Source organism: Styela clava, chromosome 11, assembly GCF_964204865.1.
Source record: "Styela clava chromosome 11, kaStyClav1.hap1.2, whole genome shotgun sequence".
Lineage (NCBI taxonomy): Eukaryota > Metazoa > Chordata > Ascidiacea > Stolidobranchia > Styelidae > Styela > Styela clava.
Window position 1 is genome coordinate 21,766,675 of NC_135260.1, and position 24,614 is coordinate 21,791,288.

The window sequence follows — 24,614 nt, forward strand, 5'->3', positions numbered from 1 at the left end:
ATAAAAATTCACCCTTAACAAATATTTTCGAGTATTAAGTTGACAAATAAGTAACATACTAGTACTTTTGTAACTCAATTCTGCATATCATAACGATATTTACTGGAATTCTAACCTATGAGATGCAGACATAGGAGATAAAGCTTTTGCATTAACAGCAAAATTCTTGTTTATAATATGATTATTATACAAGCACACCATTCCGCTTCTCCCGCAAAAAACGCTTCCGCCTTTGAAACCAGATGTTGGAATACTACGCAGTGCGTTTCTTTGAACGAGAGTGGTCATGTGACTATCAATGATATCGATGAATTCAAAATGACTATAAGAGTGTTAGTAAAGTGTTATAGTCACTTTGGATGTAATCAGACCAAACTTTTAGCAGCATGTCACAGATTTGCAAAATCACCAAATTCACAAAATACCATTAAGTGCCATTTTATTGTAATCACAAAGTTGAAAGCACGTGGCATTTTCCGGAATTATTTACACAACTATTTCTCATTGATATGCGAGGACGGGTAGGCAAAATTCAATATTTTTTTGAATCCAATATTTTTAACGAGTACCGAATAAACGTGGTGGAAACATTAAAAAATCGGCAACAAAGCCTTTTTACTGGTTAATTCCGTTGTAATCGCTAATTGTTCTTGTCGCCGATCGTTTTGGCGGCGATATACAGGTTTTGGTAATCTATATTCCCGCCCTCTCTTTATTACAAATATGAATTCTTGCGGGTCGGCGGACATCGAAGTTTTATATTCCGGGTTTTATCGTTCGTTCACATCGGCAACATCTGTTGAAGACATTGAGAACCCAAATTGCGTTGGCTTTAATATTACCTATCAAATTTGTAAATTTACCGTCCCAATTTTAATATTATTGTCGATACCGTGATGCAGATATTTATTAAGACGATAATTAACTTTCTCATGTATTTCTATGGTGATAAACTTCGCAAATCTGAAATTGCGCCAATCCTGAATGTTGATTTAAAATAGTGATTGAATAATTCGGCAATAAAGGCATTTCTGCGTGGTCATAAGACGAGATGACGTTAATGAACAGCACTTCTTTTACAGGATATTTTACGTATGCGACTAAATGCTAAAAAGATTGGGCTCAAGTGCTTTTTTTTCGAGTGCTCGAGTGCCTAATAGAGGTCAGGCGCTAATCGTAACTAATTCCCTCAAGTTTCAACGTGTTTTCAACAAAACAATACCCCGACGATAATTATAGCTAAAATGTTACCGAGCAATTCACAATTTTATTTATGGAATTTGCAAATTCACCAGTTTCTTGACGATTTTGATAATGTCAGGCCCTAATTATTAGTGCAAAAAATACTCCCCTTCTTCCGCGGCGGTTTGACGGGTTCTTTGTTCCATTCTTCAGAAAGTTCTGACACGGGGGATATAGAATACTGAATCCGGAGGGTTGAATCCCTGTCCACTTACTGGTGATTTTCCGTTTTGGAATGCGTGAAACATTCTCTATTTTAAATTAAATGACGTTTCGCGGGCTAGAGTTCTCCCCAAAAATGATGTGTTCCAGACGTTAGTTAGACAATAGATAACACATTAGATTAATAATTTTCATTACGCCCGTTATCGAAAATACAAAGTTATATCGCAAAAAATGCGTTTTGTTACATTTGGAATGTAACATTATTTACGGTTAATTCAGATCATATTTTACTCTTCATGACACCCGGTATCCGAAAATACAGTTGTATCTCGAAAAATGTGTTTTGTTACATTTGAAATAAAACATTTTTGCGATTAATTTAGATCATATTTTACTTTTCAGGACACCCGTTTTCGAAAATACAAGGTTATATCGCAAAATGTGTTTTGTTACATTTAAAATAAAACATTTTTGCGATTAATTAGATCAAATTTTACCTTTCACGGCAACCCCTTTTCGAAAATACAAAGTTATATCACAAAAAAATTCGTTTTGTTACATTTATTTTGCATTCCCAATAAAATACATATTTTCCCTAATTAAAGTCGTCGATGAATCTGTTCCTGTCGTTCAAGCTCGACACACGTTTGGACGAGTGTGGGGCGGTTTTTTGATCGACGATAAATTAAAAAGTTGCCACACGTTATTTGTATAACGATAATAACTGAAAATTAAGATTTTATAATAGAAGTGAATTTGTCTCAAGATGGTATTTTACGATTCCTGCCCACAGAAAATAAACACGCTGACAGGCTTGGTTATAATTGATATTCGTTTAATTTATTTTACACTATTAATAAACTCGCCACACCAATTGCGGCCGCATCGGCATGGACTGTATGTTTTTGGCGCTCTCACATTAATAATAATTTTCAACAAAACATTACCCCGACGGTCATTAAAGCTGAATTCGTTACCGAGTAATTCACAATTTTATTTACGGAATTTGCAATTTCAAGATCTTACTTGACAATTTTGATGATGTCATGCCCTAATTATTACCTCTTAAATGCCTCAAAATACAACAAATGTAAACATTTTCGACGATAACAGGCGCAACAATTCGTAAACGAGCCGTTATAACGAAATTCGCGATTGATTTTACCTCTCTCTTGTTTACAATTTTAACATCCCGCCGGCCATGTATTGTCGAATAAAATGTTCACATATTCGAAACATGACTTGGCCAAAGATGGAAGGGATCACTAAAGAGCTAATAGAAAGAACATACGCGATGGTATGATATTAATATCGAGAATATTTGTGAGCATATCACAGGACGGAAATATTTTGCACCCGGCTGTTTGTTGGCAGAACAACGATATGCTAAAGTTAATTGATCGAATACAGGGAAGTATTTGTTTATCATCTCACTTGCGAACATCGAGGTTTTGGCGGAATTGTACGATCATGTTGTCTTTCTTAAATAATAACTTTTTCAATAAATGTTCATTTTACTTTTGCGTCTTTATTATAAGTCGGGTTTTCATTTATTTTAAATTCGAAATTGTCCAAATACTCCAACAGGTTTAATACACACAATGTGTTAAGGGCGTCGTAACTCCCGTTTATTAATTATAATTTTTTTTACATTCTGCTCAAAAAACAACGTCGTTTTGCAGTCAGCTAACGTAACTCTCGCGACCAAATCTTTTTTATTTTGTATGGCATCGTCTTGGCGACGAATTTATTGCCGACTGAATTTCAATTGTGTTTTAGGATAAGTTATTTTCTGTTTGTTGGTTTCTAAACTTTACAAACTTGGGTAGCAATTACTATTAATGTGAGATTGGTGCATATGAACGATTGAATATCGCGACTGGATGTCCGATATCTGAGAATGCGTACTTCTCTTTCAACATTAATTTTCAGGATATCAGCGTTCATGTGGTCGAATAAAAATTATTTATCAAATGGATTGGTATTTAGAGACACTCTCAAAATTATTTGGGATCCACTATCATATCATTCTTATTTTTTATATTCATGTTTTTTTCAAGAATCACCCTCGTTATATTTAGTGTACCTCCGCAAAAGAAAACTCTTTGGTGTCATCGTTCCTATTAGTGTAATTACTAATTGAAATATATGGAAATCTCGCAAGTGGCGTTGTGATGCGAATATTTGATACTAGGTCAGCAGCATTACAAAGAGTGCTATTTATGAATGCTGAAAGTACATGGCATTACTAAACATTTTGCCAATATATGACGTTTTCTGCCCGATTTAAACTAACTCGCACCCAAACCAAGGCATGTCGACATTTAAAAATTACTTGTCTTTGGGTAAGCTCTGAAATAGTATAATATAAATGTAAATGAGAAATTAGGTCACGCTAGCTCACGAAACGGGAGGATTTTCAAAGTGATCTTGTGTAATATTTCGGAGAAAAAAGTTTGAAAGGAAAGTAGGTCAACCTATCTCCTAAAACAGGGAAGTATCCTGCTTAATATTTCGGAGGGAACATAGGTTAACCTATCTTTTAAAACAGCGGGTGGCGACTTTCAAAGTGGTTCAAAATCACAAATTAATAATTATCAGATTGGGTTTAGGGATAAATCGAAAAGTTGAATTTCCAGCGCACCTAACCCTTAGTTGATTGATATTTATATTTGGGGGGGGGGGGGGGGGGATTATTGTGCACGGGATTTGTACAAAGGATCCACCCTGTAACTAATATGGTTTCCAGCCTGCCTCGTGTCTGTTAGATGGAAGGAGTAACAAATGTGAAGGCCTTTGCTGTTCACGCGAGTAAGCAACTGACACCGTGATACATTGCATGAAAGTTTTTTCCGCGGCAGGTGTTAGCAGATGTCCTTTCGTTGCCGATGAATTTGCTTGTTTTAATTAAACATGAATTCGCTTAAAGGGAACTCAGTTAACGGAAAGGCTTCTCTTTAATTCATAATATTAACCGGAGGAGCGCTTTTTCGAGTATCTATGCCGTTTTAAATGGGTTATATGAAAGGCTAAGGGCACCTAACTTGTTAAAATCGGCAAAAGCACTTTCGCACTTTTTTTTTCGACTGCGAAGCACTTTCGCACTCATAATTTGCTTAGAGTTAACACTGCTCAATAGTAAATAATAGATAATGTAGTATCTTTTTATTATAAAATAATCATTAATAATAATAATTATTATAAGATATTTAAACTACAAATTCTTATACAGGTCATAAAATGTTAAGAAAAATCAAAAAATTTGATACCGAAGATGTCATTGAATTTCTCAGAACACTCAATTTAGGTGACGTTGCCATCAATGACGCAAAGAAAGGTGAGGAATACATTGGATTTTCACAGAAATCTTTATATGACACCAATATATTCAAAATTCCTTAGAATACTTGTTTGAACCATAATGCTGAATAGCTGAAATCATAAATATTTCCTGTAGTTCCAGTACATTGCTCACACTTAGTCATAACGTCAGTCAGAGGAGCGGCGAGCAAAACCAAAGTGTGTGATCGACGGTGCGTTTGAAGACCACGTAACTTCCTACCTATGTGAGCTAGGATTTTTTTACCTAAACAATATTAAGAAAATATAACGCGAGGCGCACCAGGCACAACAATCCCACTGACATTCACGGATAATATTCTATACATGTTACTAAATACAGGGTATGTTGTATAGATAAAATTCCTGTTACCTGAACTTGTTTTTTATTATTTCATAGCAAAATGGCTTTATGAGTAGAAAATGTTCACGTTTTGTGATAGGTATGTCGCGAATATTTGAAGAGCTCAATAGTGTGTCGCGATATAAAGAAGGTTGGGAACCACTGTTATCTAGCTGAATATAAGCACAATCTCAAATCTGAAAACTCCTTAAATATTAGCTAATAATAGCATCCATCAGAGTAAAATAACCAGAGATAACTATTTTCACATGGTTAGAAATTTGTAACAAAATGGTGTTGTACTGCTGTATAATATTGTTCCCCTTTTAATTAACGCACACTCTAACTGTGCTTGTACACACATATCTTTGCCAAATAGGATGTTTTGTTAAGACTCTGTGTAAATTTGGTGAACTTTCAAAAATGTGAGAGATTTTCCATGTTTATTGAGTTCTCTGTCAAAATTCTCAGCAGTTTGTTAGCAGATTTCAGTCGTGTGACTGTGTGTGAGCGAAACTTTATCCTTAGAGCGAATTAGGAAGTATCTGATTTGTTAATCCCTGCTGCACCATCACCAGTGAGATGGAGAGTTTTTTCTGATCTCTGATTTACATTGAAACATATTAGCCTGCACTATTCTGAATAAATAATGTTTAGTGAATGTATAACAATTTTTGGACATTAGGTGAAGAAAAAAAACTTTTTTCTTAAACGACCAGACCAATCACTTTCAAAGAATCCCTAATGGCAAATGCAGTTTATAATTTTTCATATTTATTTTATGGGCTTTCTGCACAGTATTTTGTACACATCAATGAAGAATTTTGTACCTTCAATGAATTTTCACTCATCAACTTTACCTCGTGTATTGTATTTTTTTGTAACATGGTGGGGCTCAAAATAAATTATTTTGTTTTTATATTCTTAGAAAACAACACTCAATCAGAACTTCGTTATCAATGCATTGTCAAACTTATTAAAAGTGAAGGTGAAAAACTGACCCCACGAACTATTTTTAAAACGGAGACTGAAGAAAACAATTCATTGAGAAATTGTTTGATGGAGGAATTTCTGATGAACCTCAAAGTTTGCCATCGTTCCAGCAAATAATGACAACATATTGCTGTTTAAAATACCCACATGAAGACACAAATCCACATGGTTAGGAAAATACTTGTTTGTTTCATATGATTGTTGAGATTAATAAAGCAAGATTCAGCTCCAGACATGTCCAGTATTGTTTGCTAATTGAATGAAAAGTTTATGTACAAATGTTGTTCATACGTATGTTTGCCAAATGTTTAAAGAAGTGTTTTTATACAGACATATATTGGAATCAGGATTTGCTTTTGTAATTAATGCTATTATGTTGTAGTACAGTTGCTTCTATGGTACATTTCAGTGCTAAAATATTTTTGCTCACCCAGATATTCACTAAGGCTTTATCTGGGCCATTTTCCATCCAAATGTGTGTAAGATATGCACTGTGACTATCTATGTGCAAATGATGACATTATAAATTTGTATTCATCATGGAAAATCCAAGTATTAGTCAATCGACTAAATTAATTTGACGCCACCAACCCTACTAAACGATTGAAATGTAGTTTCAAATAGAAATCAGATCTTTGTACTTTTCATGCATTTTAGACTTGTTTAGGTCAAATTGCAGTAGTCCTATTTGAAGACTAAGCACTAAAACTGGTGCTTTTGAAATACGTATAATTCTATTACCTATTATTCTATTACCTAAACCCCGAATTTAAGGGGATTGTTCTTGCTGAATTGTTCCGGACCTTGCTGGTGGTTTTAATGCATTAGTGTTGAAACCCTTTCTATTTCATGTTCAATTTTTGTTACTCCCGCAGTATGTGTACCAGGTTAGGGCAGGCCATAATTTTATTCTGATTTTCCTTATTTTGATTCTATTACGAGTTCGTGATGTAAAGTAAACGAACAAAATTAGTTACCTCCATATTGGTACACATACTTCTGGAGCGCCAAATTTTTTCTTTTTTTCTGGAATTCATGATAATGGATTTGTGCAATTACAGATTCACTCTTGATGACCAAAGTATTGGATGTTTTGGCTAGTTTTCAATAGAATTTTTTTAATAGTGATACTTATTGACTGTTCTGGATATCAGGATAATCTGACCACTAATTAAGAGGAAATGAATCATGAATATTCAGCTCTGTATGCACTTATTTATGTTTATGCATTTCGAAATATAAAGTTTTTGTTATTTTTAGATATTTTATATTACCCAATTTTTTATTCATTTTAATGTTTTATTTTTATTTTATGCCTATGAACACTGATTGAATGTTCGGTTCTTTATTATATGAGTGTTCTAACATACTAGTGCTGACTTATGCTAGCAAAAGACATTTCGATATATCACTCAACACGCGGTAAGTGAAAGATTAATTACTAGGCTTAACGATGTGTTTAATTCAGTTTTCTAACTGCCAAGTTCTTGCTCTTTCGCGTGCATGGCATATTCAAATAGAAGTTTTTAATGCACGTCGCCCGAATTTCACCCGAGTGGCGCAAAATCGTGGTCAGTTTATAATGGGATTGACTTTCAGTGCCATGGGTCGCTTGCGGAATGCCACCAGAACTACTATGGTAGATTTGTGACATTCAATTTTTAGTAATATAAATGTGCATGGACTGGCTTTAAAAATGTTCACATGAATGAATGTTGAAAGTATTCGTCTCCCTATAGGCTAAAGTTTGGTTGCCCGTTGGGCAGTATACATTGGTTAAAATTTTTTGACGAGCATGATGATAAATAGAACTGATCGAAGGGTAGGCGAAACCGAACTTGCAACCTAAAATTAAAGGAGATTGTCAAGCCAGGTATATTGCATCTGCTGTGGTCGATCTCGTGTGCAAAGTTTGTACCCGAAATTCAGAGCAAGAGTTTTTAAAAGGGTCACTTCCCTCATTAGAAAAAATTGATTACCATTCCTGAAACCCGGCAATTAGTGAAAAATTAGAATTTATATATTTCGTAAACGCCCATACATTTCGACCAATAAATCGGGGATAGGAAAAATTGGGTGTTCATTATCTTTGTAGTTTCCATTTCTAACAATCTTGCACATTGCACAAATTATTAGCCTAGGTATGCTATTTCATTCCAATTATCTATTTGTGTAATACGAGTTCAACTGAGGTCACCAGGGGTCAAAAGGTCACGAAAATCTGAGTGGGGAATCGTATTACCGCTTTGATAGATAACAAGGATAGGATAGGATTTACATATTTATCCCGGGGGAGAGGAAAGCCGATAGACAGCTTATCCATATGGCGAACCACGGCCTCTCGTCCGGTTACCATTCCAAGTCGGGTATGGGATTAGTTTTTACTGTATTGTTTGTTTTCGGAAGCATGGACTTGGTGGTGGAGGAAGCCGTAACCGACCAGCGGTTACGTGAACCACCCAACGACGGCGAGGAGTCCAGCAATCCTCTCGCACATAACCATCCCTGCATGGGATTCGAACCTGCGAACCCACGCAGAGTAATTAGAGGTGCGGTGGCGAGCGTATTCTTAAGCCGCTTAGCCCGTTGAGCCACACCGCCGCGCCGACAGCATTGGTCAGATCAAGGTATATATCATCTGTATTATATTTAACAAGTGCTATGTATGGATGAAATGTCTTTTACCTCCTTCCGTCACACTCATTATTTGGTTAAAAAGAACAAAAGGCCACAACCAACATGCCACACACCTACTGTTGTGCTCTTGTTAGCTGACCGTTGTAGGCTTGGGCTACGACCAGTAGAGATTCCCTGCGTTTATGTATAGTTCGTGGATGTTAAATATATCTGGTACATTTACTATAATAGACACAGCTAGAGTAAGTAGCGAAAAACTGACTTTTTTTGTTTATGATCGTTTTTCTTACCCAAGACCAACGCAATAACATTTAAATGTGTGATATGCAAATCTTCATGCAATTGTTTTCCGACCGTAGTCAGGGAAAACATGGCCCCGTGCATGTGTCGGCGGAAGATGTTGACCAGACCGTTCTAGTAGTATGTAGATTGTACATGATTCAAAATGTATAATCTGCCACGGTATGTAAGGATGACGTTGAAAGAAAGCGACTGAAAGTTGTCTGTCACAGTAAATTTTTATATCATCTGAGTAACTCGTGCTACAAAGCATACACGATGAAATCTCAACTTCAAAGGATTTTAATTTAATTTATGTCCAATCGTTGAAAGGGATGCAGATGTTGGAAGAAGTGTTTCAGGGCTGGGCTGGGGTGCGAAGCATTTTCCGAGCAAGACGGAAGGATAGCTAAATATGAGAACGTTCTTAACAGTCTTCGATCCACCAGTTCGACTTTCATCGTACTAACCTGAAAACATTTACTTCGAGAAAGATGTACAGAAATTGAGGGCAAGGCAGCAAATTTAGAAAAAAGATGCCCACATGAGACGAAGCTTGCAAATCGCCCAAAAGAGAGGTTTTATTATGAACAGGCTACTCCAATGTGATTTCTGTACAAAGTCTCCTCTACATCTTCGACGTTATGACAAATATTCGCAAACTTCCAACTAAGAATTTCAAAAGATTTGAGAATTTTTCAAATGCATTTTTGAGTTTCATCGCCTCCTCAACGAAGGGTGCTAAAACGATTGACTTTGAATTTGACTCGTACAAGAAAAGATCGTTGATTCTGAGCGTCAAAGAGGAGCGACTGTGGCACCCGTAGAAATGATTGAATGTCTGATTTACAAAGAAAGATGCCCTTTGAAAGAATTCGTTTCCAGCTTCATTGCAAGTCATTGTGAGCCATTTCTACGGACTTGCAGGCGGCATTTTCATTGCTTGTTGGTCAACGGCGTCTGATGCCACAGTGCCGTTATCCGACCACAGTGGAAGAAACTGACATGTGAGATACATACCACGTGCAAAGCACGCCGCTAATCGAAGAACAAAACATATCGTTGTTTTATCATCCGTTCGGACGTCTTCATCTTCTTTTTCTACTACCGGAAAGAGCGAAATGAGAGACGGCCTCAATGAACTTTGGATTAAAACTGGTATTGGCAGTTCTACAAGGTTTATTCCGTGCACATTCTTGCCAGATAAAATTGGACCTGGTATGTATGATATCCTTCCTGCTATTCATGCATTTATAACCGGCTGCGATGATACCAGCAAGATTGGGACAAAACATGCAGCCAGCATGTTCGCTGATCAAGAGACATATTTATATTTTAGAGACTTTCACGTGCTGATAAATAGTCAGGGGAGAGTGATAGACAAGGCAGAAGCATATCTAACTAATTCCGAAGAAAGGAGCCAGCTTGGAAACAGTGGACAAGCTCCAAATATCATCATTCAAAGCAAGAATCGATGGAAACTCTTCCTCCTTTCAATCATGCTATTAGAATGCATATGGGCAGAGCGTATGTCGCATGAGATGGTGTCCCTAACGTCATCTCAGGTTACTCTTGGCCCCAGAGAGTCAGCTTTAAACTTTATATAACAAATATATATTTGAGAAATAAAAATCCATTCATATGTTATGGTTTTTTACTAAATTATGTTACGAGGTAGGAATATTTTGGGGCATCAGTTGTGTGGTAATGACAAAGACCGAATGCCGTGCCATTGTTGTATAACAACATATCGCCTACCTTGGCTCGACCATATGTCACGGTTGTATTACAAAGCAGCGCCGACGTTCCCCCGGCCATATGCCATGGCTCTATTACAACGCGAGGACCGACGTTGGGCCAGCGGTCAATTCTTTGCTGGACCATAGATGTTCGCCATTGTTGGGCCGGTGGTTCAAACAACGTTCGGCCATGGTTGTGCCGACGTAGCTGTGCTATCTGGGTTGGCGGGTCACGAATAAAACGCAGTGGGTCACTTTGTGACCCGCGGGTCAGTGGTTCGCCATCCTTGTCATAGTAGCATCTCGAGTGGTAATCACGAATGTCAGAACACATTCGGTACAGGTTGATTTTGTGATAAACGCACTGTTTTGATTTTAAGTTACACAAACTTAAGTTGTTCGCTTTTTTTCTTTGCCCATGCAGAAAGGAGTTGAAATGCAATTTTTACATTCCGAGATGGAACCGTTCGTTTCAAAGTTTCATAACTGAAAAAATCCAATTATTTATCTGTTCTATTTATTTATGTTTGCATTCTGACAGTAAAATGCATTACATCGACATTTTTGCTTCGACTACAATTTATTGGGTAGTATCTACTTGAATCCAGCACAGATTGCCACTTTTGTATCCATAGGGAAGGGGTTGTTGTTGGTCGCTCATGTTCATCTGAATCCCAATTTTCATGATCTTTAAACCTCTCGTGACCTCATTTGAACTCGTTTAGTCTAATTAGCCATGATAAAATAGCCACACTGCCGCGCCATTGGAGGCTCGTAGTTCATATATTGGCTGTTGAGAGCTAGCCTATAGTGATTATTAGGCAATTAAATGACTGTAATAAAAATACAACATGACATACAGCTGTTTCAAATGACTTTCTTTGAACCCTTGGAACAGCCCTATAGAAACACGGGGATCACTTGAATGCAGATTAATAAACACTGATACATAGTTCATAACTGTATTTTCCTAGAGACAGAAGGCAATGAGGAATTTATCCAATCCTTTGATTAAGTTAGCAACCAAGAGTCAAAATGTAAACAAGACTTTTCTATTGCAAGAAATACTTTGTTACATGAAATATTCTGCTGCAAGGATGAGCAACATTAATTGTTTTAGTCTACAGTCATGATTATAATATTACTGCAATATGGACAAGGCACTATTATTTCATTTTCAAGTGTTCAAAAACTGAATAATTTTGTCACAGGTCATATACTTTTATGCTTTATGTTTTTATGGAAGCGAAGCCACAGAATTTTTTTTCCTATTTCAATTATAACTCTCCCAGAAGGATAAATATTTTTGTTGATGATAGTGCAGTAGTTACTCATATACATGTATACTTAACATGATTATATAATGAACTGCACAATGTGCCCAGCACCAAGTGCAATTTTAGGCAGTCCTCATCTATCAGGACTGGAGTTTAGGATAGAATGAAGTAATTGAACTTTCCATGCGATGCAACCAATACCAGTTCATTCATCTCAATTATACTAATCAAGCAAAGATTTGTTCTTTTCAGAGTTAAATTTTGATTTACTCTATCATTTCGACACAATCTTCCAGTTTGCTTGCTTCAACACATTTTACTCGCTTAGCATCTTGTTCTATTTCTTCACCAGAACCTAAATCTAACTTTCGCTTTCTACTTTCAAGAATATGACTATCAGTTTTGTTGTTATTCGAAATGACAGAGCTCAAATGACTTTCACCATCAGATTCCACGATGCAAACATCATCAAGGTCATTGAATTCCGATTCCTCCTTTTCTTTAGCAGTAGGCAATTGGACACCATCTTGTTGAAAAATTATACCAGTCTTATTGATAACCTGAATTTAAACAAATTTTTTTTTAGCAATTTACAGTGACGATATAGCATTTTTAGTCTGTCATGGCTTCTAAAAGAAAGTTTAAGTGTTCTTCGTTTTATTTTCTTGGATTTATAACACCGTTTTTCAGTCTTCCACTGACAGTCATAAGTTGAATTTTTCAAAAAAATAACATAAATAAATTCAGACAAACTACCAATAATAAAATCATCCTACAATGGTGATAAAACCAAATTTAAATATATATTTTTATTCACCAGAAACACAAATTATGCTATGCAGCAGACGCCTGCCCTAGATTGACCATGTGGCGCAAATACCAGAAATGGAACGTACCTCAAATTCTACATCCTCTGATAATTCTGTCGAATGCAAAATATTTATGATAAGTTTGAAGTTTTGCAGGAAATCATCTGCACACAATCGTGAACCGTTTTGAATACCAAACTCGCTCAGACTCTTTGGAAGACTATCATCACTCTCACCTTCTTCACTTGAAAGCAGTATAACTCCTGTGCCGTCGATATCAACATCAGGAGCTGACATACCCAGATATAATTTCAGGATTTTGTCCTTAAAGACACCAAGGGTCATGACCTTTGTGTCTAATCTCAAAGTGATCTCTGGCTTTTCAACACATACATAGCATGCTGGATTAGGCGGATCGAGAACGCATGGAGCTATTAATTTTTTTCCAGGATTTGCAACTCGTGATACAAAAACATTCCGACATCTTTCGAATTCATTTTGTAAAATACACAATGCTTGCATAACAATCAACCCTGCGACAACCGCATTTGTGGTGGCTATAGCAGGAATTATATTTCCTGCCATAGATTTTATTTCAAAAATACTTTTCTGTGGAATTCCGAAAATTGCAGCCCGAATATTAGCAGCAGAAGACACAAATCTCATTGCAGTATCATCATCTTTATCCCATACAAGCATGTCACTGCTGCCTTCCTGGTGGAGTGAGTCTTTCAATAAAGTCAGACTATTTCCAAAAAGTTGCATATTCTCTTCAAGTGACATTATCATTTGTGAAGAAGTAGAATGTTTAGAATTATTTGCTTGTTGAATCCATTTGATGGGCGTGGGTGGCTTCCTTTTTTCCCACAATTTGTCCATTGACAATAGGTATTCAATATCTGACTGAAAAAGTTTATTGAATATTTTTTCAGGATCATAATCACAATCTTTAGCCCAAATCTTTGTGCTAACTTTTTCACTACTATCCGCAGCATCTTCTTCTAAGTCAGTTGTATCAGGAGAAACATCCTGATCTGCATCGTCTTCTCCAAAAAGTTGATTAAACAGATATTTTGCCCAAACTACACAATGAATAAGCTCAGAAGGAGTATTGCGAATGGTACAGCTGGGAAAAGTTTTTTGTCTCGGTTTTGGTGAACATTCATAGCACTCTGTTTTTCCTCTCTTAATAACATTAACCTGCCCCAGATAACCAGCAGATCCACTTTCAACAAGAGGTACCCCTGCAGCAAGGCATAATCTGTTTACATGATTCCTGGCCGCACGATTGTCCAGTGCATTAAGAACTATATCAAACTTTTTAAAATATTCCATGTTAAATGATGGGTTGAAAATCGAGGCATGGTGAGACAGTACATTTATATTTGGACGTAAAGCTGTTGCATTTTCATGTGCAACACGGGCCTTAGATTTACCTACATGTTTCTTCTGAAATAAAAATTGTCGGTTCAAGTTGCTAATGTCAATCGTGTCCAAATCTATAATCTCAAGGTGCTTGAAACCAATTAGTACAAGATTCTTTATCAATTCACAACCGATTCCTCCAGCTCCAATGACAAAAATCTTTGCATCATTAACAATGCTTTGTACATCTTTAGTTAAAGCCTGATCAGTTAGCTGATTGTTTGATTCCATAAATATCTTTTAGTTAATAGGTAACATAAGTACTGCAATAAAAAATTTATTTTGAATGTTCATAATCATCAAAGGAAATTAATATAGACTACTGGACTCAGGGTTGTCCAAAACGAATCGAATATATTCGAATATCATAGTATTCGAATACCTTTTCGGCTGATTTTCGAATAATTCCGAATAGTAGCCACTTTTCGCCGTAAACGTGGTGTTTCGTTTCACGGGAATCTTCAAACGACCTTTTACGCTGTCTCGCGTATTGTAATGACGATGAAATAGAATCGGCACTTTGATTGTTTATGTTCTGTGCGACCGTACGTCGCATAGTGTTGCGTTGCGACACATTTGCATGTTTGCGTGGGTGGACATTGCCGACATTCGTCTACAAGGCTTTTAATTTACAAATTCATTTCCATCACGTCGAAAAATTGACAATTACCGCTTTTCTAGGCCCAATTTTTCGGCCTGATTTTTTTTTTTTGGGGGGGGGGGGGGCGTCTAATTGAGAAAGTATGTTTATTTTATTTCTATGTGGCCTGCTTATTAGTCTTCTCAAGCATGATTTGTGTAACCTTATATTTGGGTCTTAGGGTCTGCCAATCATGATATTTAATCGCAGGCCAGTCATCGTTACTTCAAAGAGAATCATGGCCACCGAGTGAAAGTTATTTGTGACTCTTTCGTTTTGCCGATTCAGCAGAACACGACAGGGACAGGAAAACACAGCTGTGAAATAACCCGTGGACGTACAGTGTAGTACTTATCACATTCCAAAATTATTTTAACATTCGGGTTAATAGGTTGTCCAAAATGATTGCCGCTTTACAACTTAAATTTACCGCTCAATTGTTAAAAATAGTTAATTCTGTGAGTATGATTCTACCAAACTAACATGATCTGGTTCTAAACATATAAAATTATCAGCGCATATCACAGGGACACAATTTTTCTACCAGTCTTATTGGAGGCCTATATGGAAAAAAAAAAACTTTTTTGAGTGCTAAAAATAGACATCGTCCTATTTGCCATGTGGACTTATTAGCCGGGGAAATACGGTATTTATAGCCGCCATTGTTACAATATCCAATAAATTGGCACAAGTTGGAAAAACAAGTCGATTTATTAGAAAATAATTTCTGGCAAATAATTTTGATAACGATAGTTAAAAGTATCGATTCTTTACCAGGATGATTTTTTGTTGCGCAAAATAATCCAATCCATGACTGGTACCAGCATTGAAATGTCATGTCGTATTAATTTAATTCCGTTCAACGTAACTCATGGTTGTATGGACAATCTGTCGACATAAAATGTGTGGTAAACTGACCGATATTATTAAATATTGATTCCTATTTTCATATTGAGAAAATAATGAAAGTATTAATACCAAATACCACGGGTATTTGTGGACATGAAATACGTGGTAAACTGCCCAATTATATTTAATTTTGGATTCATATTTACAAAATAATAAAACTATTATAATTCTAAAATACAACGGCGATCTGTGGACTTAGAATGTGTGGTAAACTACCCGATTATAAATAGTTTTTGATTCCTATTTTCATATTTATAAAATAATAAAAGTATTATTACTCAAACATACAACGGCGATCTGCGGACCTAAAATGTGTGGTAAAGTTTCCAAATAATAAAATTTTTGATTCGTATTTTTGTACTCACGAAAAAATTGTCACAAGTCGGAAAAATAACTCATACTTTATCCCGCTTTTTGGCAAATAATTTGGATAATGGTTGATATTTAAAAGTATGGGCGTTTTACTAGGATGATTTTGTGTTGCGCAAATATTCAAATCCATCACCGATACCACTATTGCCGTATTAATTTAATTCTGTTAACATGACTCAAGGTATATAAAATGTATACGGCAAATATGAAATGCCTGGTGATATAACTAGGTTGTAGATAGCAGTTATTCCATTGCTTTTTGTATGGGAATTCCTACATACATTTAGATAAGCTTCAATTAGTGAATTTTATTTTCGAAGTATTCGGAATTTCATATTCGAAAAAAATAATTTCGAATGTATTCTAAATAGTGAACTATTCGGTATTGGCCATCCCTGACTGGACTATGATAGGGTGGGGGGGGGGGGTATTTGAGTAGTTTTTGACATTTGAACCGATGTAAAATCTGAGTGAAATCGATTCTCCGTGAAATTATGGTTTCATTGTAACATTCTGACTCTGTACTTCCTTGCATAACTGTTTGAGTCTTATTCAATGTATTCAAGTCACCTTAAAATGCAATTTTTTTTTGGAAGTCAGTATACTCAATTTACCTCATTTTTCGAGGATAATTGAGTATACTGACATCTACCAGTTAAATCAAATCTAAGAAAGCCCTGGAACCAAATCAAAGACCTTCATGAGAAACTTGGGTACCTAGAGTTTATTTTAAAAAATAGTAATTACAAAAACCTTGGAACATAATTATCTGACATCACTTTAAACTTGGTATGATAGATCGCAATTATGGTTTTCATAAACTTTTTACCACAAATAGGCTCTCAGTTCAAATACAAGTTCACTATGGACTAGAAATGGGTGGTTTGACTTGGCCAACAACTCCCTTAACAGAGATACTTTTTATGTTCCTATTTTGGGTTAAATTTAACACAGAATCTTTGAGCTCTTTCATGCACTGGTATCATACAAAGTTCATTTTATATACATTGGTGAGGGCAACTTGGCCAAGGAATTCCCTTTCCCCATATTTCAACCAGCCAGTCAAGGTCTTGATTTCATTAATGTCAGAATAGGCTACTTATAGTTAGTCCTCTGTTATAATCAGCTGTACTATGTGAGAATTCTGTTTCATATTCTGTCTCGTCGTCAATAAAGCCGAATCTAATTCCAGAATTCTGACTCTGTTACTGCTTTTCTGAACTAATATTATGATCTTTCTCTTTGCTGTTTTTCTTTTTTCTACCAATCATATCCGTTTTAAGTCTATCCTATCAGTATAATGGTATATACTTTCAACTGACGTTATATAGTTTTCGCCTGAATTCTTTTTCTGAGACGGCTGTTTTTTTATTATTACCACATGTTTTCGGAGATGACAGTGAGTGTGATTACGTCAACTAAGGCCTTTGTAAATGCACTAAGCTTACTGGTGGAGTAGGACTCTGTGCTTGGCTTGTCCACAGCTTTCTTTTTTACTATTTTTTCTAGTTACAAGAAAAGAACTGCTTTCTCAAAATCCTACGATTGCCCATTGTGGATTTACACTCATATTCATGAAAAATAGAAGCCTATATTTAAAGATGGACATGATAAAGGCTACAAAAAAGTGTTAGGGCTCAAAATAGTCACGCAGAACCTCATAATCCTGTGTTATAGCAGTGGGAGAGGCCATTTATGCATATACCCGATTTACCCCACGGTAAATTTCCGACAGACTCAATTTACCTCGGTTTTTTCAAGCATCAATGAAACAAAAAGTCAATGAGTTACACAAATATTATCTACTGGGGCAAAGAGAGTCTTTACTAAGGTACTAAAAGGCATCACAAAAAGTTTAAAATATACTATCAGAAAAGTGTCACGTGAAAGTTTCCAAAACAATTTTTTTCGTGAACAAAAAAAATTTCACATACAAACATCTAAAACAATTTTATCATTAGTAGGCAAGTGAGTTATACGCAATGAAATGGAAGCATAGGATATGAACTATTGTTGCTACAAAGTACAAACCATTCACTCAACATACAAAAAAGTTAGCGAGGTTTTTATACCTTGTACTCAATTAACCCCATATGCTCAATATACCCCACCCCCTACTTGATGGAAACAAACAAACATATGAAATGGGCTTCGCAGGTTCTGCTGTCATAACAGTCTAGTTACTTAGTTTTAAAAATTATAAATCAGTCTTAAACATAACACACTGTAACACAGAAATTTACCTGTAATAAAAACATTCGACCCTGGCAGTAACCGTACAGAGTTAAGGACAAATAAACTATCAAAAACACAGTACAATGGGAAAATAATTTAAAAAAAAACTGAAAACTTATTGCCAAGTTGAGTGTAGTCAGGAGTCCGCTGGGCATACATAAATCATAAGCTGAATTAACATTCAATTTCTGAATTTATGTTAAGAAAATGTAAGTTACATAGCAATTCAAACAAGGTACGGTGCCGGACGCCGGTATAATAGTACAAGTATATTTTGATTTTCCCGCAAAAAAAAAATCATACACAAAACACAAACAATAAACACAGAAGATTGGGGAAACTGGCAAAACCTTTATAGGGTCATTCCAAGCAAAAGTTGAATTCCATCAATTTTTTAAAAAGTGTAGTGAAAGTAATTTTTTTTATAAATTTTTTTTTTGAATTTTTTTTTGTAATTTTTTTTATAAAAAATTGCCTGAAATGTATGAATTTTGGTATAATTGACATATTTTGTGATGATTCCTGACACAAAGTGTGGTACAGTTATTTCATATGGAATTGACGCACTGGATTTAAGTTAATAAAGTTTAAATGTTTGCAGTGCTGTAGGACATTTCTTCACCCATTTAACTATTTATTTATTACCAGAATTTTAAGAGATGATAGAGGCCGCTATTTTGAAGTGGAAAAATGTCCTGTAGTGTCATGTCCTGTAGTGTCACATACAATATGCACATTATTGGCATGGATTTACAGTGTTACATTAAGTAACTTGAGCAACACATAGAGGGGTAGTTCAGCTACTGCACCAGAAAATATTATGGGCTCCTACTGTACCGTCGCAAAAATTTAAAGCACAACACAACGTACTGTTAGTGCATGGTGGATTTTCCGTCCTGTAGTGTCACGCTATATTTTACTATATTTTTCTTATCTACCAAGTAAGTTCTGGGTGTAACTTTTGTTCAATTTTTTACATATTCAATAAAGCAACTGATTGGACAATGAAACAAAACATGTAGTTGAAAATGTAAAAATATATTGCATCCAACAACTTGCAAAATTTCTTGAATTGTTCTGAAGTGTCACTTGGAATAGCCCTATAAAGGTTTAATACATTTAAACATAAATGCACCAGTTTACCCACATTCTGACATTCAACACATAAACATAGCCCATATTCAAAATAAAAAAGACAAAGACACGAACGCGTTTCGTTCCGGCGTCAAACTTCTGAACTTGTGTAACATAAACACTCGGTGTGTCAGAATTAATAAATACACTTTGATAGGACGGAATGCAGGAATGCATGGCTATGGACCATGGTATGTGTATCACAACAGTGTCTTTCCTATAAGAATATGGAATAAAAAACACTCGTTGACCTAAAATGGTAATGCTGTAGTTCAATTTCATTGCTAAAATACCACAGTGACAAAAAATTATTACAGTATTACTACAGTACTAAAAAAAATAGATTGAATGTTTCATCACAGTCTAGGCACAAACATGGATTGGGGTATTGGATTATTTTGTCGTCCTCGATCAGTTCAATTCAAAATCATTGTACCGGTATCCATTCCAATGCCCCCAACATTAATATCGAATTTCCACGAACGACCACCATTCCAACAGGTACCGGTACGGTACAATCTTTAAAATTCCTAACACAAACTTCTCTAGAATCTGATAAGTAAATTACTGACAGACTGAACCAAACAGCATACCGGTACCGTAAATAAAGAAATAACGTTACGGTATGAGAGACGGAGATCAGACATTTACGATACCGGTGGTAGACTACTAAAAAAAATTCATTCGTGAAAAACTGGCCCCCGCAAATAACTACCCTAACTCAACCAGACGATAGATCCAGAGATCTGGTTCTTTAATTTTATAGAAAATACCAGTGTCTCGTGTCTGAGTGTACTCGTAGCTAATATGAATCAAAGTAACTATAACAGACACTTTGATATGAAAAACTGCTCCAGTGACAAGTTGAAAATTGATTATTATGGCGTACGCTTATTATGACGTAATAATGCGTATGTTTCCCAAAATACTGTAATTCTGAAGAAACTAGTTAATGAGTAGGGCTTGGAATTTCGGGGAAAACACTTCAACCGTTAACCGGTTAAAGTTAACCGGGTAAAATTAACCGGTTAACCGCAGCGTGACGTTTCACGACATAATTTATAATGGCGCGGCGGTGTGGCTCAACGGGCTAAGCGTTAGGAATACGCTCGCCACCGCACCTCTAATTACTCTGCGTGGGTTCGCAGGTTCGAATCCCATATTGCAGGGATGGTTATGTGCGAGAGGATTGCTGGACTCCTCGCCGTCGTTGGGTGGTTCACGTAACCGCTGGTCGGTTACGTCTTCCTCCACCACCAAGTCCATGCTTCCGTAAACAAACAATACAGTAAAACTAATCCCATACCCGACTTGGAATGGTAACCGGACGAGAGGCCGTGGTTCGCCATATGGATAAGCCGTCTTATCGGCTTTCCTCTCCCCCGGGATAAATATGTAAATCCTATCCTAATTTTAGCTTGTTACGTCACAATGTTTACAAAGCAATTTCGCGTGACCTTATCCCGGAATTGCTCAAAATTATTCACGAATCGAGGTAGTTTCGTGATCGCTCTGCTGCAAGAGATATTATATGTAGCGTGGGTAGGACCGTAAATATATACTACATATGAAAGTATTTTAGTAAAACCCGATGCCGTTACTAAATGTCATTAATGTGACAAATTTTCAGTGTTTGATGTGCAAATTCTACTTTCAGATATATAAAGAAAAACAGCATCACTTGTTAGTTAACATTGAATATACGATATTGAAATAAAATCGTGAACAATAAAAAAACTGATTCATAATTAATTATTGTCAAATTTTCATAATCAGCAATCTTGGTACTTCAATTATATTTTTCACATTTATTAGGTCCTCGCCAACGACTAACGGTCCCGCCAACACAGTTAGCAATATTCTTTTGAATTAGGGGCCACAGAAGCTAAATTTGCGATGACGTGATCATTTTTGAAAGAATGTACATTATAAAGATGATTTGTACCTGAGATGTCAGTTAACGGTTAAAATAAATCGTAACCGTTAACCATCTAAAATCGGTTAACCTGTTAACCATTCCCAGCCCTATTAATGAGCTTTTCACTGTCGGATACCGTGAAACTTCGCCGGAATAAAGTTGGAGTCGTCCAACCAGACGATGGCGGAGGATATGGCGTATCACGTACAGGTAGTACCAAAAAGCTAAGTCGAAGAAATCGTAAAAAGTTGGAATCAGTAAGTGAAATATCTCACTAATTTTTTGAACGCATTTTTCTGTCTTGCGTCAATTGTTGACAGAGTAGGTTTTTCTAGTAGCCAAAATATAGAGAGATTTTCCTTTTCGGGTTACCAGGGTGGGAAATATATTGAAATATATTGTCCGTTTGTCCACTCTATGAAATTGATGTCAGTTTAGTGTGAATGAAAGTTCACCGCAAAACGGGCAATGTGATAAAAAGTAGGGAATAAATCTTTCTACGGAAAAAGATCGCAAAAATGATCTATCTAATCTACATTCCTCATCGATTCTGTTTCTTTAAACACAGAACCAGTATGTTAAAATAGGATAAGATTTACATATTTATCCCGGGGGAGAGAAAAGCCGATAAGACAGCTTAATCATATGGCGAACCACGGCCTCTCGTCCGGTTAACAGTCAAGGTAGGGTATGGGATTAGATAGCCAGTTATTTTTTATTTTTTTCGGAAGCAAGGACTTGTACATTATATGCAAAAAGCAAAATATTTGAATCAATTCTCAAATCTACGTTAAATAGGACATATTATTATTTATCCATATGTAATATTATTGGCAAACATTCTATTTTGATTCTAGTTCATTAATATTGCATACAAAAATTCATACTACAGGTTTTTTCTTAACATTCGGCTCATTGAGTTTAAGCATTGCTCGCATAAATTCATACACAGTGAATGCGATTGCTTGCTAAGGTACAACTCTCATATAATTTATACTGTGTCTCGGAAAAAGACCTCGTCTGATGCCATCTTTTTTATACACAGTCACCCAAGTAGACCATAATCTGCTATATATAATTGTGGGATTCTGGGAATAAAGCTGCATTCTGCCTCTTGCAACATCACAAGGAAAAGAGATTCTTACAACAACGTGTTGACATATTCACACATTCCTTCTCGTTCGTTGGTTGCTTGAAGAGTTGGTAGTTTCCTCGCCTTCGTTTTTGTCGCTTGTTTCGCTATTTGAATCAGTTAGAGACCTTTAGTCCATTTGCTTTCGATTTTCCACATTCCTTTTGAGCTCCGCACTTCTTTCCGGCTTCGTATTTCTTAGCCTTAAATCTCATAATGAATAAGGTTGATGCACTACTTCGCACTCCGTTTTCGCAGCTGCCGCTGGAACAAAAATTAGAGGTACAACGTCTTGGGCCTTATCAACCAAAAAATTGTTCACTGGAACAATCCCATGACGGAGGAAAGCGTCGGCGTACATTCTGCGCAGAAACTTGGTATAAAAAACACGAATGGTTGTGTTACAGCGAGGACAAAAATGCACTTTTTTGTTTTTATTGCCTACTTTTTGCTACCGCCCGTGACTCACGTTGGTGTAAATTTGGTTTTGGAGATCTTAAACATATTTCCGAGCGTGCCAGGGATCATCAATCTTCTATGGAGCATCTGGACAATGCAGTAAAATACCGAACATTCGGAAATGTTAATATTGCAGCACAGTTGGATGAAGGACGCGCGGTTTCTATTCGTCGGCACAACCAAAACGTCGAGAAAAACCGCCATGTTCTCGGTCGATTGATAGATGTTTTGAAGTTCATTGGCTGTCACGAGCTGTCCCTCCGTGGGCACGATGAACGGGCTGGCTCTTCTAATAGAGGGGTATTTTTGGGTATGGTGGAATACACCGCATCCCTAGATACAGTATTGAGAGATCATCTTGATGCCGCAACTGTTTCGAAAGGGACATCTAAGGATATCCAAAATGATTTGCTCGACTCAATGTATAAAATTTATTTGCAACATTTGGCTCTGGAAATTGAGAATTGCCAGTTCCTTTCGATTCAGTCTGACGAGACAACTGACATCACGTGCGTTTCCCAACTGGCTGTGATTTTTCGGTTTGTGAAAGATAGTAAACCTACCGAGAGATTTCACAGCTTTGTACCAATCGTTGATCGCACGGCTTGCGGGATATCGGCTGTACTGAAAGAAGTGTTACAGCCTTACAACGCGAAGTCAAAATTGATAGCTCAAACTTATGACGGCGCGGCAGTCATGAGTGGGTCGAAACATGGTGTTCAAGTTTATATAAAAGAAGATTTTCCTCATGCGCATTTTATTACATTGTTATGCACACCAATTTAACCTCGTTATTAAAAATATGTGTTTTGATACCCCTCTCGTCCGTATATTTTTTGCAAATGTTTCGGGGCTTTCTTCATTTTTTTCCGTTTTGCCGAAGCGCTCTGACCTCCTTCGCCAGATATGTAGCCGCCGTCTCCCAGCTTGTGCACCAACACGTTGGAACTTCCAATCACGCGTGGTGCAGGGCGTGTCCGAAATTAGGTCTGAGCTCATTGAGTGTTTAAATGGCATTCAGAGCTCTCCGGTTTGGTACGAACGCTCTGTGAGGGAGGCGGCAGGTCTAAAGCGTCTGCTAGAAGATGGTGAGTTTTCATTTTTCCTCCACAATATTCTATCACGTGGATGTATTATACGGCGCATTGCAGTCAAGGCTAATGGATGGAGCGTCTGTGCAGTCGTGTATTTCAGACTTCTGCGATGCTGTATCTCGTATCCGGGAAACAATAAAATACGACGACACGTGGAGTGCTTCTTTACGCCGCGGGCAAACAACGCAGCGTTTGATTTTGTCTGCAAAGGAATGCTGTGACATTCTGGTGAATCAAATAGGCGATCGTCTGCGCACTGAACACCTTGCCGCGTTCTCTTTGATGAACCCCAAAAATTTTTCAAAATTTGCACATCAATTTCCCATCCATTTGTTGGCTACTGTCTCCAAATTTTACCCCATGATAAACGTGGGTAAATTGGAAAATGAATTACGATGTATATACACCAATCAAACTTTTTTGAACATCACATCAACTTGCGCGCTCTATGGGTTCTTCATAGATAACACTCT

General features: G+C 36.6%; 2 protein-coding genes across 5 annotated transcripts in view; one reads left to right on the forward strand and one right to left on the reverse strand.

Annotated features, from left to right (window-relative positions):
* LOC120347455 (uncharacterized) overlaps positions 1 to 7,889 on the forward strand; it is a 68,560-nt gene extending 60,671 nt beyond the window's left edge. For 2 of the 4 annotated variants that reach the window (XM_078117601.1, XM_039417448.2), the window contains 2 exons: positions 4,640 to 4,744; positions 6,018 to 7,882. In XM_078117601.1, the coding sequence (XP_077973727.1) occupies positions 4,640 to 4,744; positions 6,018 to 6,199 (287 nt within the window). In that variant the 3' untranslated portion in view covers positions 6,200 to 7,882. Of the gene's footprint in view, positions 1 to 4,639; positions 4,745 to 6,017 lie in introns of all 4 variants that reach the window. The other 2 variants (XM_039417451.2, XM_039417449.2) reach the window with 2 other exon arrangements.
* Positions 7,890 to 11,685: 3,796 nt separating this feature from the next.
* LOC120347673 (SUMO-activating enzyme subunit 2-like) lies at positions 11,686 to 14,530 on the reverse strand. The gene is made up of 2 exons (XM_039417734.2): positions 12,911 to 14,530; positions 11,686 to 12,574 (listed from the first exon to the last, which is right to left on the reverse strand). The coding sequence occupies exons 1-2, from the start codon at positions 14,477 to 14,479 to the stop codon at positions 12,281 to 12,283; spliced, it is 1,863 nt and encodes a 620-aa protein (XP_039273668.2). The 5' UTR covers positions 14,480 to 14,530; the 3' UTR covers positions 11,686 to 12,280.
* Between the last annotated feature and the right edge of the window lie 10,084 nt (positions 14,531 to 24,614).